This window comes from Eutrigla gurnardus (genome assembly GCF_963514095.1).
Source record: "Eutrigla gurnardus genome assembly, chromosome: 22".
NCBI classification, from domain to species: domain Eukaryota; kingdom Metazoa; phylum Chordata; class Actinopteri; order Perciformes; family Triglidae; genus Eutrigla; species Eutrigla gurnardus.
In genome coordinates this window covers 5,855,279-5,875,535 of record NC_139933.1, presented here as the reverse complement: position 1 = coordinate 5,875,535, position 20,257 = coordinate 5,855,279, and the positions used below count along the sequence as shown (strand labels likewise).

The following is a 20,257-nucleotide window of genomic DNA, read 5'->3' as shown; positions in this document are numbered from 1 at the left end:
GGCGAGGCTCCTCGTTGGTCAGTGCTTTATTATCGGACCTGATAAGCTCCCCGCACGAACACAGCAAGCAAGACGTTCCCAGCCACCCCCACCCTGCCTTTCAACACTTGTCAGCCTTCCCCCAAAAGAAACAGCGTTCTTTGATTCGCATACACAAGAATTGCCATTCCTGGCGTTAGCACAGAACAGGGATAATCTCTGCTATTTCCAGTTAATTTGACATTTCCAAATATGTCATTCATGTACAAACAGGTAGCTTCCAGAGAAGCCCAAGAGGATATCTTACAGGGCTTGCCAATTCCTCTTTTCACCCACTCTTTCTGCCTCTACCCGCCCACTCTCTTTCTCTTCCTCTGTCTCCCCCCGCCTACAACTCACCTTCTCTCTTCTACCTCCCCGGCTCCACATCCCGTTTCCCTGTGTGCTGGCGCATGAACTGTCAGCGCCTCCTGCAATACCAATTATTGTGCCTTGCTGCGGGAGCAGAGAACAGAGGGCTGGAGTCAGAGTGTGTCGAGCGCCGGCTCTTTAGCTCTTTTAGCATCAGCTTTTTTTTCTCTCCTGCGTCACGTGTCTCCCCGGTGTTGTTTGTGAAGTTCTGGTCCGTTACCGGTTGTCTGTGTGATCCTGGTTCCCGGCTCACGTTGAGGTGAGGATGCTGAGAGGCTGACATGTGCTGCACGGCCTGAGTAGGAGCATGAATGCGTTCCAGTAGGACTATGAATCTGGCAATATGACCAGGGTTTACCACTCAATTTACTGTGATACTGCAAGCAAGGAGATTTTCATGATCTAATCTAATCTAGGATATAGAATGTATTTTATATATACAATCAGAAGAGTGAGATCTGTAGCATCCATCAGCTTAGTACGCACATATTTGCAAATAAAGGAAAGCATTATCTGAGTTCATCATTGCAAGTAAACTATTGTGAATTTAAACAGTACATCAAAACACAAATAATATTAATAATGTTAGCACCTTTCATATAAAATGCAGCTCAAAGTGCTTTATAAAAACAACAACACAGGTTTTAAAACCGTGAGTGAGAAAGCGAGGGAAAAATAAAGATTGCATTAAACACTAATACTTGTAGTAATACTAGTTAATAATGCTAGAACATTCCCTACTCCCCTATTTCCACACCACAGCAACAATGTTATCAAAACCCCAAAAAACGAATCAGCGATGCAGAGACGGACGTATCGTCAGGTTTTGTGAAGATCTCACGCCGGCTCGGCTTCGGGTTCTGATCACATCTCATCTGTTCTTACTTGTCAATCACTCGCGTGTTCACTTCCCCTCTTGCTCTGTCTGCCACGTCCGTCTGTATTTCCTTCATCCATCCCTTGTGTTTCCGTCACCCCAGCCACCAAAAACATCTCCTCTTTTTCTCCTCGCCATCTTGCCCTTTGACCCCCCGACCCAGACGGAGCGCCGGCTCCCTCCGTTATTCTCCGCCAGCCTCTCCGAGACCTTTCCGCCCCGTGGCTGACAGGTATGCGTTGTAGGTGCTGACAGCCGACAGTCATAGCTGCCCGTCTCGCTGCCTGCAGGAGTGTGACATTACGGCACCCTGCATCTGCCTCCGCTCCCGACGCGATGATCCCATAAGTGGAGACGCGAACCCTCGTGCTTCCACGAGAGCCATCATAAAAACAGATGTCGGCGGGGATGAATAGGATGGGACACGCTCGAGTTGTGGATGAGAGGCCAAAAGAGTTGTATTCAGCTTTACAGTAATTTCCAGAGGCATCTTTTTTTCATTGGACATCTTGCCGATACTCTGCTTAAAGATCAATCCTCGGCCAACCGCTCCTCCCTTTGACAGCTGAATGTGCTAAAGTGTTTCGACTCGGCCTCGACTACAAAGAGGTGATGCAGCGTCTTTGTTGAGGATTCTCTCGATGCCCTTCCTCTCCGTCAAAAGTCATCAGTGTGTCTGCGTAGGGTATTGGCAAAAACAATCAATGGGGTTTCTGAATGCTGGGTGCTCGGAGGTGTCACGGTGTATGAAAGAGGCTTTGCATCGTCATCGGAGGTCAGGTTAATCGCCTTACGTCAATGCGATGTCATGCCAAGGTGTCGGCGTCGTGCTGGGAGGAGGAGACAGAGGTGCCACCTTGTCTCCATCAGTCACTCAGTGTCAGACAGGTGCATTCTTACAATGCGGTCACCTGCAGGACCACCAGGCTGCAGAGGACTTGAGACCAGGGGGGGTATTGCCTGTTTCTCACCCCGGTCAGCGGGCGGTTCTCGGTTCCACCTTTCAAAATCCGACATCCTCTAGAATCTACCGTCAACCAATTTAAAAAGTTTGCCCCGGCTCATAATGTCATCAGTAATTGCATGCCGGGCTTAACCTCAGCTAATGTATTAAAACCTATTATAGAGCAGTTGGTTACACAGTTAGGATGGATTTATCCATCGACTTCTATTCCAGCCATCTGATCGGCCACATGGCTCGGTGGAGGGCAGACACTGTGACGGTTTGGCACCGCTTCAGAACTGAACCACAATATTATGGATCAGTGCAGTTATTCCCCACCGAGAGCCTGCAGTGAAAATACATCTGATTACTTCTCAGCATGCAATGGTGGGTTTAAAGCACGCTGCACCAGACCAGTGGAACTACGGTGGAAAAGCGTAAGAAATGGCTCTCTCAGGACTGTTATCTCCTCGTTATTCTCCGTCGTAAAACAATTTCAGGCTTGAACTTGCTCTCTTTTTCTTACCCATTGTCCCATCGGTTTTCAAAGAACTAAATCTATCGCTTTAGTTTCATATATGTGATCGTTTTCACAGAAATGGTCCCACTTTCTGGCTTTTCCTCTCCGTCTTTTCCACTATTTGATTTTTTTGCGATCCGGGCCACGGGAGACGAGCTCCACGCTGCCACGGCGATCGGTTCATGACCTAGACATGGCACAGCTGATCAGCTTAAAAGCCCTCATTCGCAGAAGTCAGGACGGCAGCGGTCCTTCCAACTTCTTTGGCACGTCTTTGTTTTATATGAGAGCTCTTGACACTCCGAGTCGACCTCAAAGAACTACACCGACAGAGATGGTCCGATCAAACACTTGGCCTCATGTCTTCTGTCCTCTGTGTGAGAGCAGAAGACCACAGCTGACTGTCAGCATGTGTGCATGTTCAGAACCTGCGTGAACATCACAGAGGGACAAAACCAACTACCTTACCGTGGTCAGAGTATTGTGAATTTAGTCCCATGAGGAACAGGTGTCCTTCAGGCAGAGGTGAGGAGGAATTTAAGGAACCTCCATCTTTTATTTAGCGCTCAGCAGGAGGACACCCGTCCTGTCTACTGTCTTTAGCTCGGTCACTGCACATGTGAACCTCCTATTAGAGCAAAGCAGCAGTTGGAGGGGCGGTGAACCCATTCCATTTTTGGGGTCAAAGGTCGCTGTGACATCACACACATCCCATTGTCGTCTTAGGAAGGCTTCCCAACGCACTCAAGGTTGAACCGTTGAGAATTTGGTGGTCGCAGGTCACTGTGACCTCACAAAACAATGTTTTTTGGCCGTAACACAATAATTCAATAATTATTATTTTTTTTTTTTTAATGACAATTTAACCCATTTTAGACAGATTTGGATGTAAACTGCACACATGACCACGAGGCAATAACTCCAGTTAAATCTGTCACATCAGGAACAAAATAATTGATGTATAATTAAAAATAAATAAAATATGTATATATATAAAATGGTAATTGTGAATTTTGTGTTGTCTCACTTGCATCCGTATATATTTTGTGTTCGGTTCACTTTTCCTTGGGTCTAATTCTTTCCCTCACATGAACTGAAAGCATAATATCCTAAGTACACGCCATCATAATCAGCCGTTCACACGTGCGGTATGTAACACGGCACTTGGCAGTTAAAACTGGCAGCGAACGCTCATTTGTGTTGCATCCACTCGACACATACAGTCAGCCGTTCTCTAAATCATTTGAGTCGTTTTCTACTTCCCCGCCCTCGTGATTTAACTGCACCTTCTGTAACATCGTGTCCCGCTTTGTGTTTCAGGTACCAGGACATGAGGAGACAGATCGGCTTTGAGATCAGAGACATGTGGTACAATCTAGGTAAGTTAGTCAACCTGCAGCTAAATATACACCGTTATGTGTTAATTAGTTTAACGTTGTGGGATACAGAGACCCACAACTCCATTCGTGATAGAATGAAATCGGGGCGTTAGATTTGGGCACCTGTGCTTCCCTCTCGTCACCATCTGATCCTTTAATTAGAACTTTCCACCAGATTAGATTGTGATCATTCACTGGTTTTTAATGAGCCTTTGCTATTTTTTGCTTGAGGTGTTGAAGTTATTTACCGCATGATTGTCGCGGGGAAGTCAAGATGAGACACTTGATAAACAGCCAGATTTGGAAAAGCTCACTTTACGTCCCGTTAGAACCAACATGTTTACTTGAAATACTTTTATAATAATGTATTTTTTTCCCCTCTCTCTAAGGGCCCCACAAGAACAAATTCATCCCGGAGATGGTGGGTCCTATCCTGGAGATGACGCTGGTCCCTGAGATTGAATTGCGAAAGGCCACAATCCCCATCTTCTTTGACATGATGCAATGCGAGTTCCACTTCACATGCAGCTTCCAGCGGGTGCGTCCTCCCAAACAGGAAAAGGGACTCTATCAAAATGACTTAATGAAACGTAGTGGGAATCTGAGGGGGAGTAAACCCTAAAAGTGCAGAGTAAAAAAAGAAAAAATCATAGCCACAAGCTTATTTGCAAATCTCATTTTGTTGTGCTCCGATTATCAACAGCCACGGCGAGTGGAACTTAATGTTATGTTCCCGTTACAGTGCAAAATTAAGCCTCTCAGCATGAGGAAATCCGTTTGGCTCCAGTTGTTCAGCCTGGAGATTTCTTTTTTTTTTCAGCTTTGTGATGTTGATGTGGGCGCCCAAAGTATATTTGGTGCTCATTGTGCTTGAATCAAAGTGGAAAGCAGCACAATGGCTTCATGTCTCTGCTTGGACTGTAGTAACACAGTGGTAGTTTAGCCAGAGCGTTGCTAATGAAGTCAACGTGAGCTGGAGGTGAATGTCACTTCATTCTTTAGTAAAATGTGATCAATTTCAGGTCTGACCCCCTTTTTTTTATGATAAGCCGGTAATATTTGCTCTCTTTGCCTGTGTTGTAAATCCTGGGCTTAACAGAGAGCAGCGTTTGTATTTTTCTCTATTTGTCCCCGGCCAACACACGAGCAAATAAAGAGGTCGGACGAAAGCTGGTTTTTATACAGCTGCTACATAAAAAAAACATATCACATCAGAGGCTGGAGCAACAGCAGAGCAGAAGTAAAGGGGAGGCAGCCTGTGTTCTAAGCAGATTCATACAGATGATAATAAGATAAAGAGAATAACGAACAGAAGATACCATCTCAACACCAGCTGGACAATTAAAGTGGAATCACAGATCCCCCCTCAGCCGAGCCTCGATGGGGGGAGAGAGAGAGAGAGAGAGTGAGACGGCGTTAATGAATTGAAAAATTAGCTCCACTGATTATTTACGCCTGTTCTGTCTAATTGCAGTTCGAGAACGAGATCATCACCAAGCTGGATCACGAGGTGGAGGGGGGCCGCGGAGACGAGCAGTACAAAGTTCTCTTTCAGAAAATGTAAGTGCTGATTAACGGGCGGGATTACGCCCGAGTCTCTCGCATGACTTCGGTAATGCTAATTGCGACATGGCACCCCTCAAAATAATCACAGCGCGCTGATGATCACACGGCTATCGCAGCTTGCCGCTGTGATATGTGCTCTCGGCACAGTTGGATGATAACTCTGCTTTAACTGTGGAAAAGCCTCTTATACGTGCTTCCGTTCCCCCCTCTGCCCAGTTTGTTGGAGCACTGCAGGAAGCACAAGTACTTGGCCAAGACGGGCGAGAACTTCGTCACTCTGGTGGTCCGCCTGCTGGAGAGGTTGCTGGACTACAGGACCATCATGCACGACGAGAACAAAGAAAACCGCATGAGCTGCACCGTCAACGTCCTCGTAAGATCTGGTTTTCAGTCCTTACACACACAAAGTCCCAGTAGTAACACATGAAATCCCCCGTATGAATGACACGTGTTTAGAAATCAAGCTGTAAACTCCTTGGCATTTCCCAACCGGCAATCGTTGCCAATAAAGTGACCATAATCCACTAGAAACAATAGCAACCACATGTCAGGGTGCAGTAAGATGTTATCACAGGACCACTTCTTCCTCCGCGATGTGACATTTCATCTCGGAGCATCCCAAATGTCAATTCCGTCTCACGTGGCTTCTGGATTTAGAAGGCTAAAGGCCCGTGGCCTGTACTCGGCATTTAGCTGAGTCATGTTAAGTTTCCGGTTTTGGCCGAGGGAGCGGCGGGACACTGATGTCAGCCGGCTCCTCTCCAGTAAATACTGCATGTGACATCGTTGTTTGTCCATATTTTACAAAATATCTTTAAAAAAAAATGATCTACAGTCCCGTTTCTAGCGCTAGGCTTTGTTAAGTATGTTCCACTGAAGCTTGGCAAATGACATTGGCATCGTTGTCACTGGGAACCTGCCCTTTTAAATCCGTTTTAATGATCTGTCTCTTTCCTCCCTGCAGAACTTTTACAAGGAGATCGACAGAGAGGAGATGTACATCAGGTGAGTTACAACCAGGCCTCGTCGTATCCATGACATTTCATTATTTTGAGCCGTATTAGTCAAACCACCCAGGTACTTTACACACAGTACATTAGGAGACTCCGTGCCGTGACATTCAGTTAAATGTACCTGCCAAAGATTTATTACTGTACGTTTTTGGCCATTTTCCTCCAGAGATCCAGCATTAAATATTTTTTTATTTGTAAAATGTTTCCATTTCTGTCTCATCTTTCTGTCGAGCTTTATTTGAGGTAAATCAGACCGTCGTTCTAGAGGAGTTCACTTTCTCTCTGTTTTAGTGCGAGGTGCCCAACCAGACATGACCCATAAATCATTGCTTTATTCCCCCCCCCCCCTGCCAGGTACCTGTACAAGCTTTGTGACCTCCACAAGGAGTGCGACAACTACACTGAGGCCGCCTACACGCTGCTGCTCCACGCCAAACTGCTCAAGGTACACAGTCGCAATATCAACAGCAGAGAGAAAAAAAAATCTCAACCACACGCTCGTAAAACTTCAAAAGGAACCTAAATACATTGTGAAGCTATCAGGCGTTTAACCTCAGTGTGTGTGTGTGTGTGTGTGTGTGTGTGTGTGTGTGTGTGTGTGTGTGTGTGTGTGTGTGTGTGTGTGTGTGTGTGTGTGTGTGTGTGTGTGTGTGTGTGTGTGTGTGTGTGTGTGTGTGTGTGTGTGTGAGTGTGTGTGTGTGTGTGTACAGGATTTAAGAGATAAGGCCACATCCCTTTAATCCCACCATGGCATGAGATGGCTGCTAAGAGGGCAGACTTGCTGAGCAGCATCTTTTTCACCTTGCGTAGTCGATGCAAATCACAGCCTAGTATCTGATTTTTCCTGGAGAAAAAAAAATAAAAAATCCGACATAGTTTAAAGCCGAGGATGAAGCAGCAGCAGCAGCCACCTGAGGTGCCTCCAGATAAAGGCGTTCACTTACTGTCCTCTTTGTCAGCTGGAAGAAGAATCCTCGACTTAAAAACAGCGTGGTTCGGTGCGAGGTGGGGAAAGGTTACACACTTTTTAGTGCCACGATATCTTAAATTAGAGGCATAAATATTTATAAGCTATCAGAAAGCATTTCTCCTAAGATCTCACCTCTTTGTTAATGTAGACCTGCTCTCTTTTTTTGCCAAAAATATCTCACGTCGGCACACGGAGCTCCTCACACAAAGAGCTGCGGTGTCAATTCCCAGTTGGGGTTTGATACACCCCGGATTTGGAGTTGTTCCTCTCTGCCTTTTATCCAAAATGGTTGCACCCAACGCATCTCATATTTGCATAAATAGCTGGCTGCATCCGCCTCTGTGCGGGTCCCGACAGGGGGAGAGCAGGCTGTGACTGAATCCCATTTTCCTCGCTGAGCAGTCACAGTGGCATGCAGGAGTTGTTTTTCTTATTATTATTTTAATTCCGCTCATCTCTCAGCAGCTGTGGCAATCCCGATCACACCTTCCGAGGGGGACTCGCTATTATGTTGTGGAAATTGGTTAATTCTTGTTCCACCGGAGTCGGGGATGCATCCTTTCTTCTCCAATAAGCTGTCCTGTGTCATCGTTGTCCTCCCTTTGTGTAAACAAGCTTGAGTGAGGATGAAGGATGGATGCTTAATCAGCGGTTACAGAGTAAAACTGGCTCCCGTAGTAGCGATCGCTCCTTTAGTAGAGTACCTGCAGCGGTTTAATAATGCTTGATGAATGTACGGCCCGTTTGCATGTTGAAAGAGATGGGTCAGCGCTTTAGTTCAGGGTCACCGGCCGTCCACGAGTAATCCTTCCTACCCTGTAAACACCGCAGTTCGGCTGAGAAGGAATCAATAACGGGATCCAAAGCCTCCCGGCATCCCTCCTCTCGATGTGCACGGCAATTACTTTTTCACGGGGTATGCAAATGCCTTGGCTTCGCTGTTCAGACGTGGCTCTGCACACAAAAACTTGGTCCAGTTTCCACAAAGATGTTAACTCCAGGTTGCTCACAACAGCAATTAAAAGCGGCCGGTAATGTATCGGCGCTGGCGGCGAGCCGAGGATTATGCTTCCTCGCCACTCAGGCCGATCAGATCGTGCAGCTGCTGTAGCTTGTAGCTTGTCAGGAAGCTCATTATTCTCCATGTTGATGCATGATGGAGTTCACAGTCAGCACAAAAGGATACCTCGTACTTTTTTTTTTTTTTGGCATCACTTTTGCTTGTCTGCCATTCTTGTAAGAAATCTAGCAAAATGTGTAATGAATACGATTACGCTGTTCTTTCGCTAGCAGTGTGCAACACTGGTTTGGGTTGTGGGGGATGCTAGTGCTAAATGCTATTAGCATTAGCCACAGAAAGGCACATGTTGCACTGATGCTCTCTGAGCCGTTCAATATGTAACTTCATGTTCCATTAGCCGTGTCTCGGGTGTCCCTCGCCCCGTCAGAGAGCGGCGCCGCTTTTGGAAAGGAATTACAAATCTATCTCACCCATTTGCATCGGCTATAACTCAGTGATGGATTTCTTGTCACCCTTCCCCTACTGCACAACGTTGACCCACGATGCTAACTCCGTCCTCTGCAGTGGTCCGACGAGCAATGTGCAGCCCACCTGACCCAGAGGGACGGCTACCAGGCCAGCACTCAAGGACAGCTTAAGGACCAACTCTACCAGCAGATTATCAATTACTTCGACAAGGGCAAGGTAAGAGACGCGCACACACACACACACACACACACTCTGGCACACAGAAGAGTGATAATCATGATAAATCCTGGATGCTATTTTTAGATGCTGTCATCTCTGTTAATATACCTTCTGGTGTGAGACGGCAGGTTTCGAACCGCTGAATGGACGTTTTTATATTCCTTTTCTGTAAATAATCCTCTCCTTTTCAGCCGATGCTCTTATGGATGAAGGTGCATATGAGACCATGCAAGGCTCTTTTGTGTTGTCCACTCCTGCACCTTTTACCAAACCTTTCTTTCTCTTCCTTCATACCACTTCAGCGCGCTGCGAGAATCCCATCTGTGTGATACCACCCTCTTATGACACGAGGAGCAGACCACTCATACGTGTATCAGATTGAGAAAAATGCTCTACTTGCGTGGGACCCAGTTACTGTGCCACACTCTCCTCATATCTGGTTCCAGAGGAGAGAGGGTGATTTTCAGGCTGGGAGCGAAGCCTGGAATGGGTCTGCAGGACAGCAGCCAGAGAGTCTCAGAGATGATGTCCCAAGGCTGCGGATGTGTCACCAGTGCCGCTCTCGCTTCTCTAGCCAACTGTCACTCAGCAGGATATATAATGCCAGGGGGACGACAAATTGAAAAACATACACACACACAAACACACCCGAGTGACAGGAAATGATGCGGCGGCTGTACGAAGACATCAACACTCCAGAGGAGGGGGGCGGGGGATCAGCTGAGGACGGTTCCTATGAGTGTCATCGGAGTCGGAAAGCACTCCCCAGATGGTGTTGCCACCTCCACTCTCACTGATGGCAGGCTGATCTGAGCCGCAGTCTGGACTCGGTCCACCTCCAGCCTGGCCCAGATCAGCTCAGCCCGGTCTAGTCTGTCGGGAAGCCACTTAGAAGCCTTTTAACATGTTCAAGTGGCTCCCGTCTATCTGTGACACCACTCCACTGCGTCGGATGAGTCTGGAGGGGAAACGCATCACTCCCCCCGAAGAAGTTGGCATACGAGCTTTAGTCATTTAGATCAAAGGGAAAAGAAGTGAAGAATATTGACAAAATTAAAATGATTTGTTTAAAAAAAAAAAAAAAGTCTTATTGAATACCATTTCCTGGGAGAGATAATTAGTTTTATTCAGCTGGCTGAAAAAGGAATGCTTTATCTCGGCTTGAATTTTGATAATTAATTAATTTACTAACTGTGTGTGTGTGTGTGTGTGTGTGTGTGTGTGTGTGTGTGTGTGTGTGTGTGTGTGCGTGTGTGTCTCATAGATGTGGGAGGAGGCCATCATATTGGGAAAGGAACTGGCTGAACAATACGAGAATGAAATGTTTGACTTTGAGCAGCTCAGCGCATCCTTGGTAAGAAAACGTATTTTTGTATTTGACTCACTTTTTTGCTGCTGCTCTAAAACGATACATTTCCCCTGTAAAATTATAGTTATATCATAATTATTATACACTTATAAATATTCATAATGATTTATAATCATACACTTCATAATGACTTATAAGATCAAATATCACACGTTTCCTTAAATGCTGTTTGCTCATTCATATTAGTTTTTAATATTATTTTTATAAAGCATTCTGAGTGTTTATAACTATATTATATAGTGCTGCAAGCAGGTTATAAGGCATTGTAAGTATGACTATAATGCATCGGAGACATGACCTTCACAGAAACTGTTACTGTATAAATAATCAATAAGGATCATGTGAGAGAAACACCTTCTCCATTGTGTCTCCCTGCAGCGGAAGCAAGCCCAGTTCTATGAGAACATAGTGAAAGTCATCCGGCCCAAACCGGACTACTTTGCTGTGGGCTACTACGGCCTGGGCTTCCCCTCCTTCCTACGCGTGAGTACTCACTCTCTCTGATATCACAGCGTGGGCGAGCCGCTCGTCAAAACAGGCGATCGACCGGTTTTTAGTGTTAGTCCTCAGCCGTCAATACGTCCTGCATGTGTTTCACACGTCTGCGTCTCACCCGTTCAACGTCCCACCCGGTGTGGTCGTCACATACGCTTCACCGACTCACTCACAGAACACAAACGATGAATCAGGAGCGGCGTGAGTGCGTGGGCCGTCGATACGATCCAGAATGACGCGCCTCTCACGGCGCTCCAGAGAGAGAAGAAAAATAATCTCTCTCATTCACAGTCCGTCTGTCCTGTGTCTAACATCTACCTCTTTGTTGCATGAAGATCCATATATTTAAAGAACATATTTTAAGTCTATATTGGCATTTCTACACAGCATTTAACAAATGGGAAGATTTCCTTTTTATAGTTTTTTATTTTCGCATTTTTGGAAGAAAAAAAAAAGTTTGGGATCAAATTGCGTTGACCCCCTGCAGTAACTCTGCAGACCCCCTGTTGAATATCTCTGGCCTCGTCCGTGAGAAACGGCGCTATCTTCATTCGTCCGATCAAAAGGCCGATCACGCTGCGAACACTGCCTTTAATTCCGTCGCCTGAACTTCAGCTGAACACCCTTTTGTCCACGGCGGAGCGCGTGGCCCTGCATCACAAGGCACCCCATCACCGGCTGCACAACAAAAGCCCAATAAAAAGCGAAGGGAAGTGAAATGGTCACATTCTAAATTGCTTTTGGCGGCCGCTGCTGTTATAAAATGCCCCAAAAACATTCTGACCCACCGCTTGTTGGCACTTTGAAAGTTCTCGCATGTAGCAAAGCAGCATGGTGGAATCCATCCTGATCCGTACAGAAACGACCACCGTCAGTCGGCCGCTCATCATTATGAGTATGACTGAAACTGAATGATCACCTTCAAGTCTATTAGAGCCCCTAGTTAGTATACCTGGCCTCTTAACTGGAACTGATTTGTATTTCCCCTCTAAATGTCCACAGATGTCAATGTCACTACTTTATAGTGACTTCGACAGGTGTTTGAGCGTCTGAGGTGCATATCCAACCAGGTCCACTCCGTCCACATATCAGGTTTTATTTATACAGGAAATACAATTTGGTAGATTTTTTTCCCATTTCTTATTTTATAAGATTGCTTTAAAAAAAAAAAAGTCTTTAAGGAATGAGATTTTTGCTGAAGTCAGGTTTCTTGAACAACCCTGATCACAAACCCTTTTCATTCAGCCGCTCCACAAACCCTGCGATCTCCTAACCCCTTTCATTTCACGGCAGAAACTCTATGAGGGAGCGAGCTGCACTGCTCTAATCTAACTGGCTGTTTAGTCGGCCTTCAAAGGACACCTTTGAGTTCAATTTTCTGCCTTTTATGTATTTTAGAAGCAGTTAGACCTTGCCTTTAAAAATAACCGAGGCGAGTGTATGCCGGGTTGTCTTTGTCAGAAAGAAATTAATTAATTTAGGTGTTTATTGTTTTGTCTTTTTTAAATCACGGCCCTCCTTATGCTGCATTAAACACAGACGGAAACTCAGACAAATATCACACATAACACTTTATCATGACAGAGCGATCCGGTGCTCTTACATCGCCTCGCTGTAAGGCCTCTGAGCCTGCATGGCCCTCTTGATACATTTCATAATTATGATGAAAGATTCCTGCATGAGTGCATAAGGAAGTGTTCAAGTGTGGGTTACTTATCGAGATAAATGGAGTTCGGAGGGTTTTTTTTTTTGTTTTCCCACTCTGTGTTTGCTGTTTGTGTTCGGCTCGCTGTGTCTTCAGGGGAAAAGTCAATTGTGTGAGAAAATCAATACTCTGATAAAGGCATTTTGTATCCAACCTCCCCTTAAGAATTGATTGGATGCAAGAGTGCTCGATTTAGCTGCATATGATTTATTAGTCGTTAATGTGTTTAGACGCGAGGGCTCTTGCTAATTATAAAGGGCTGTAGAATAGATCATGTTATTTGTGCCGTTGGTCCCCTTCTTCTTCTTTTTTTTCTGCTTTGTTTTTCTGTTAAATCCCAGTGTTTGTTTGCTTTGAGGGAACATTTAGAGTTAGTTTAGAATTCATAATCTTCTGTTACTTACAAAACAAACACCGTAAAGACATTAAGTTTGTCCCGAGTCATCATTTTCAATCATAAAAGTCATAATAACTCTGAGAAAAACCTCTTTTGTATTTGTCTGCTCCACAGAATCCTTTTCTTTCAGCTTTTAGACACATTCAAGTATTTTCAAAGACTACAATTATGTCTCTCACTTCACATCCAGTCTACGTGTTCCTCCTATCGGCCCTGGACTTTATTTCATCCCCGTATTGAATTTCCTGTGAGCGCTCCGCTTTAAAGAGCTGTTGAGGGTGTTTTGAAATATAAATCCAGACGCACCGTATTCAGAGACAAATCGGATATGAGCTGTCCTGTTCCATCATTCAGAGCGTTCCTCAGACGGCCCTGAGCACACTCGGGGGGGAGGAAGGAACGTTCCTGCCTCATACATTTTCAGGAGCACTCTGTGAACTCTTCACTTCTAATTGTTTTTTGGAATAAAACACGATTACCTTTTTTTTTTTTTTTACCAGCCTCTACGTCTGTTACAAATAACACATGAATGTAATTCTGCAACAGATTGAAAGGAATCTGTTGCAGAATTAATATTTTTTTTGGGAGGCTCTCGCTGCTGAGAGGGTCATTGACATCTCATCCGTTTCCATCTTGGGTTGTCGTCTTGCTACAAGTATATTGAAAGGAGCTTTTCATTTCTCAAGGGTTATTTAGTTATGATGTAACAGATGCACAACAGAATGCAGTTGTAGCCCAGGAAAAACGGGACAGACACAAACAAAATCCTCTGTCCAGCCGAGCCAAGTTAGCCTGATTTCATCCACCTTGATGACCTGCTACAGAGAGACATCCTAGCTGGGTTAGCTTCCATCTGGGCTCTCCTGATAGAGCAGGTCTTCATCCACTGCTCTTAATCCAATCCCCACTCTTCCACTATCATTGTCGATGAATGTATTATGTCATATGCCATAAGCGCTCCAGTAATAAACATGAAAAAAAACAACAACAAATCAAGACAACAAATGTAGCAAAATTGAGCCACCGTTGCCATATCTAGGTTATATTGCAGCTCTGAGAACTGGCGCTTGCTTTGTCACTTGACTTTATGAAATTGCCTTTCTACCCACCAGCCAAGAAAGCAAAAGCATTTGAGCATGAATTATTCTCTCAGTGACAGTGATTTTCTTTGCCAGAAGTTGCGAGCGTAGGTTTGAGCGTAATGAAAATGAGAGTCGTGACATTGAGATTAATGCCTTGCACGACCAGAATGCTCAACAACATAATGCAAATCCTGCTGTCTTCTTATGAACAAGCACACGTTATACAGGGATGGAGAGAAAAAAAGGAGATGTCCTCATCCAGATTTCCGTGATGATGAGAAAATATTGAAAGGAATTCTCGCAGTTGTTCAGCATTTGAAAAGTTGCAGCAGTTTATTGTCAGGCAGATTCTCCTGCAGCTCGAAGGACCGACTCCAGAAATCAGCACGCTTTTGTCAACTTATCTGTCAAAGCAAATTTGAAAAAATGGCCCCCGGGCACATTTCATGGCTGCAATTCCGTTTTAATTAATGTGGGAATTGAGATGTGTGCCATGCATTAGCGTAGGGCTCGCTGTGTGTCAGCGATACGCAGCCATGGTTTCTAGGAGGAGGAAGGAGGAAGGATGCGATCCACAAGAGATGGAATGGGAGCGTCCTCCGGTGCCGAGATCTTAACCACACTGGTTTGAAATTGAACCATGACAGTAGTTTGGAGGCGACTTCTTGTTGTTGGCAGCAGCCGTTTGTGGGAAAAGCCCCCCCAGCAACCTGGAAGTAGCCGTTTGCAGTCAGTCAGTGTGCTAAAACAATCCCAAGCGAGCCCGCTCTGAACTCCGCTGTGATTGACTGGTCGCTGAATGGAAGCCAAGGATTTCCTGTCACCTTAATTTCCAAGTATTTAATATGATAATGTGTTTTAAGCACAGCACCGGGCCAAGTGGATTTTAAAAAAGCCGCTTTCTTTTAATGATACAGTTTTCTCTTTCTCGTTCCCTGACTGCCATCATTGAATGAATGCTACTGGATCTAATGTGTGGTGAAATTGGTCTATGCATAATTAGCATGTATGCAATGTACAATGTACCTCATAATGTGTGAAAGTTTTTTTTCTTCATTTAATTATTTAATTGACTTCCTGGCAACATACAGAAAATGTTCTTGGACAGAGAGGGGTGTTATAACTTAAACTTAGATTTTGTGGAACCAACTGGTTAAAAAAAATCAAACAAAGATGACAAAATGAATTCCTCAGAAATGAGATTGGGCAACGCACGTTTGAAAAAAAGTGTATTCATTTACATGTCCAAGGTCTCACTGTCTTCTTTTTGTCCTTCAGAACAAAATGTTCATCTACCGTGGGAAGGAGTACGAGCGCAGAGAGGACTTTGAAGCCCGTCTGCTCACACAGTTTCCCAACGCAGAGAAGATGAAGACGACCACGCCACCTAGCGAGGACACCAAGTGCTCTTCTGGACAATGTATCCTCAGCATCAGTCATTTTTTAAAGTTATAACAGTCATTGTTTTCTTTTTGTTGATTTGGTTGATTTTCTTAAAGCACTACCGCCTTTGTCCACAGGGGTCGCTAAAGTTCCTTGTAGCTTTCATTTTTTAATTACACTTTGCTAAAAAAACATTGGGCAAAAGAACTTTGTGAAACAATTAGATTGTATTTTACAATTTGATTTAATTGGGTGTTGAATAACAGTGTATTCTCACCAGTGAATGACATTTACTGGACAGTTTGATGCATTTCCTTGACGTGACTGCTGAAGACATCCAGTGTTTCACGGTGAAGCCCATCCTCGACCTGCCTGCCAAGTTCCAAAACAAACCGGTCTCTGAACAGATAGTGAGGTGAGCAGGAGATCCCCCCATCTACTCGCATTCATTTCTGTACAATCACAGAGTGTGTTAGTCAGAGTCACACAGCATGCGTTTTCAATTACAGCGAGCCCCAGTCACTCAAAAACAACTGCGAGAGCGAGTGACGACACTTAAAAGAGCATCAGCGTTTGATGTTAGTGTGATTTGTCGCCGCGGCGAAGGCGATTAAATCTCGATGCAAATGTGTGGAAACAAACAGCGGCTGACCTTCTTGTTGTTCTGGTGGTTATTAACTTGCGCCGGCCATCTGCTATTAGTCACCGCGCCAAGTACAACATTGTCTTCTCTGACATCATCAATGCCATTGTGTCGCACGCCGAATCCCCCCTCCCCCCTGCTTGTTTGCCCAATCTGTACGCCAGCCATGCACCGCATCAGTCAGCTGTGCAAATTCACTTTCATACACCACCCAACGCATCGCTGGACATAATTAAAAGACGACGTTCGCTTGGAAAAAACCTTAAGGCGAATATACCTGAGCGCTGATCTTATCGCAGGCCTGCACCGCCGCCAGCATCCCCCCCCCCCCCTCGCCCCCTGCTTGTTTGTGAACTGTGTCTGATTGGAATATGTGACTCCGCTAATAGCCGAGATTAGACGACCGTGTTTATGGAGTGATGGAGGACTGTTCCACACCAACTGTCTGTCCGTCTCTCTGTCTCTGCCAACTCTGATCTCTCTGTTTCTTCTCCTGGCTCTCCCTCTCTCTCTGTTTGCCATCCCTCTGTTCTCTCTCATTTATCCTCTCATTCGCTGTAAAAGACCAGCGGTGCGTAGCAATGACACTGAGTTTGTCCGAGCCGGTGGGTCACGGCAGCAGCAGGCGGAGCACGACCTCTCCCGACCTTGCTTTTGTCCCGACCATGCGACCGCATCGTCTCTCGCCCGACAGCTAATGACATGTAAAAGGCTTAATTGGGGTAGCACGGCTGATTTAAAGCTGCTTTATTAATCTGTTCATTAGATCAGAGGCTCCTGTTTTTATTTATTTTTTTAGGCTAATGCAAGGCTTTCTCAGCTAATTTGGAAATGCTTCTCATAATGTTCATCATTAAAGCGTGCTGCCCTTTGTGACCGAGCATAAACGGTACTAGTAAGACCTGAACCCGGATCCTCTGTGGAGTGTTTCTCATCGTGGCCCGTTCACGAGGAATACATCAACAGTCCTTTTGTGGAAAAAAAGTTCAAACGTCGTAGCGTCCCATCTGCACACGCTCATTGCTGCTACCACAAACATAAAAGGGCAGCGGGTTTCTGGAACGGCACTGATTCCTTTCATATTTAATTCATAACTGTTTTGCTAATAAAGGCAAAGCATGCTCTTTGAAACGGATGCCATTGTGTTGGGAATGCAATATGCTTAATGAGGATAATTCCCCGGGAGAGCGGTGGGGACGCCTGTAGGCGAGAGCGACGCACAGGACGACGGGGTGACAAAGAGCAGGGGGCCCGGGAATGTGCCCAGACAGCTGCTGCCACCATGCAAACACCATCGTAGTGTGCAAAGTCCATTAACCTGATCACATGCCTCCGTCACCAATGCTGAAGTTGGACTTACCTCAGTGACCCCTAGAAAAACGAATTAATTTAACTTGTAGGGGACGGCTAGTCCAAACCAGGATGCTAAATGCCACCGTTTCCTGGCAGAGACGCCCTGGACTGGCCCTGTCCCGTGTTTGACCCGGAGAAAAAAGCAATCAACCTTTGAATCAAGCCGTGGATTAACCATAACGGTTTTAATTTACTCCGCCGCTGATTTTCTCTCTCCCTCCCCAGCTTCTACACGGTCAATGAAGTCCATAAATTCCAGTATTCCAGGCCAGTGAGGAAGGGGGAGAAGGACCCCGACAACGAGTTTGCGGTAATTGTTTTTTTTTCTTTTTTCTCAACATTAAGGGCTACTTAATACTGACCTTTAATATGGAACATTTTGGCTACTTTTGTTTTCATTGCTGAATTTGAATCATTTGTGTTTCATTTTAATCCCCATAATTCAGTTTATAGAAGTAATACTTAAAGGTAAACGCACATTGCATAACATGGATTTAACTGGAATATTTCTTGTTTGTCTCTCGCTCACACCCAGATAAACCACACACACACACACCCACACACACACACACACACACTCCAGAAACAGAACGAAAGAACACACATCTGCAGCATAAGTTACAAAAAAACTGAATAATGATCTCAAAGCCTGATCAAACCGTCTTTTTTTCAGTTTTATCTGTTTTGATAAGGTGTTCTTTGTCGGGGTAGATCTGCTGTTTATCTAATTTATGATAGGATCCTGCCGAATTGTTGCTTGAGATTTATGTTTGAGGTTTTAATACATATTTTCTCGTTGTTTCCAGCGGAGTAAATCGATAGGAAACTCTCATTAAGCACAGAAAAACAGGGCTGCAGACAAAAAGATCCAGACTAAATAAAAGGAGTTGAGAGTGCTCCAAATATTCCTGTCGAGTCCCGTCGACTCATGAGTGATGTTTCGTGTGCGCTTAATATTCAGGTCGCAAATGACGAGGGGGCGACAAATTAAACCCATCCACGCGTTCCTCTGTGTTTACCGAGCGGGACGATGCATTCAACTCATCTCAGACGTCCTCCTGACAGCGAGCTGATGGATACCTATTGCTAGACATATTGCTTCCGTCAAACACATTAAACATGTCAATGTAGGCACATTTCTCCAACGCGACGAGTAAGACTTGAAAGTGATCATCTTATCTGAGCTCTCGATTGAACACCTGTTGCATTGTTTTACTAATCTGTGCAACAACGGTCTAAAAGCAGCTGTTTAAAGTGGTTTGTCATATTCATTTATGCGCCGTGTTCTGCTTTTCTCAACAGAACATGTGGATTGAGAGGACCACGTACTCCACGGCCTACAAGCTGCCCGGCATCCTGCGCTGGTTCGAAGTCAAGTCCGTTTCCACGGTGAGTATGAAGGGGTGTGGTGCCAAGCGGAGCCTCCTAATCAGATGAGGATCCGCAGCTTTGCTCAGGAGGCAATCGATGTGATTTGTCCACTTAAGCTGTATAGACCCCTCCCCCTCCCCCCGGACTAACGACGGGGCACATTCCCTCTCTGCCAGAGGGCCCGCATTGATTCGCCAAGCACTCCTTAAAGACTGTCCGCTGAAAATAGCTACACAGCACAAAACGCAACCAGACTGGAGCTCAGAACTCACTCACTGTCGGTTTCTCCCGGGAGCAGAACTACCTGGATTTCTGCCCTGATAACCCCGTTGACGGTTCAGCGAGTGTTCGCCGCAGCACTGGGAAACGGGCACATTTCCCCCTTTTCCATCCCACTGAAACGGCATTAAAATTTCATTGTTTTCGCTGTGTTGTTTTGACTCATTAAAACGCTGGGCTGGTGTCCCCGTTTTTTTCGGGGCCGGGATGATGTTGCGCGGTGGAGGAATGAGCAGGGATACGGGGAGCACTTAGAGCCAAAACGCCCGCCTCATCCTTTTAATGCGTCATTAGTTTGTCACAAAACAAATGCACTACTTAGCTTAATTAGCCCGGCTAAGTATTACGTAATCAGTTACTCTTTATTAGCCCTTTGATTGGTCACTTTCCTGTGTGTGCTGGAGGAAGCACTTCGTTACAGTTCACCATAGAGCTACATCCTTAACTCAACCCCCCAGAGTTCATGCAATGCTCCGTTGTGAGAACATACCATCAGGAGCAGCTTGCCCTACAGATGAGGCCGGCTCCCCGAGGTTACACTCCCTGTTTACAGCCTAATGATGGGGCTGAGATCCACCGAGCCAAAGCCTTCCATCTGACGCTGCTTGTTATCAAGCCGGCCGGAGACACCCCGCCACAGATTGGAGACTTACATCCTTTATTCTTTAGGGCCCGGGTCTCCATATGACTCAACTCATGTTTCTCCCTAAATTCCTACAAGCAAGCTGCAAGGAGGTGATTTTTTTTTTTTCCTTCTCCCCATCCAAAGTAATGAGATTGTCTCCACACGGATTGATTTGAATTTATTTATTTT

The 20,257-nt window shown here is 45.4% G+C and overlaps 1 protein-coding gene across 2 annotated transcripts in view; it reads left to right on the top strand.

Annotated features, from left to right (window-relative positions):
- dock1 (dedicator of cytokinesis 1) overlaps positions 1-20,257 on the top strand; it is a 147,900-nt gene that overhangs the window by 115,583 nt on the left and 12,060 nt on the right. For both annotated transcript variants that reach the window (XM_084001863.1, XM_084001864.1), the window contains exons 32-44: positions 4,051-4,109; positions 4,499-4,647; positions 5,584-5,669; positions 5,892-6,048; positions 6,640-6,680; positions 7,043-7,133; positions 9,244-9,363; positions 10,631-10,720; positions 11,114-11,218; positions 15,693-15,834; positions 16,131-16,212; positions 18,019-18,103; positions 19,096-19,182. In XM_084001863.1, coding sequence (XP_083857989.1) covers positions 4,051-4,109; positions 4,499-4,647; positions 5,584-5,669; positions 5,892-6,048; positions 6,640-6,680; positions 7,043-7,133; positions 9,244-9,363; positions 10,631-10,720; positions 11,114-11,218; positions 15,693-15,834; positions 16,131-16,212; positions 18,019-18,103; positions 19,096-19,182 — 1,294 coding nt within the window. The remainder of the gene's footprint in view (positions 1-4,050; positions 4,110-4,498; positions 4,648-5,583; positions 5,670-5,891; positions 6,049-6,639; positions 6,681-7,042; positions 7,134-9,243; positions 9,364-10,630; positions 10,721-11,113; positions 11,219-15,692; positions 15,835-16,130; positions 16,213-18,018; positions 18,104-19,095; positions 19,183-20,257) is intronic.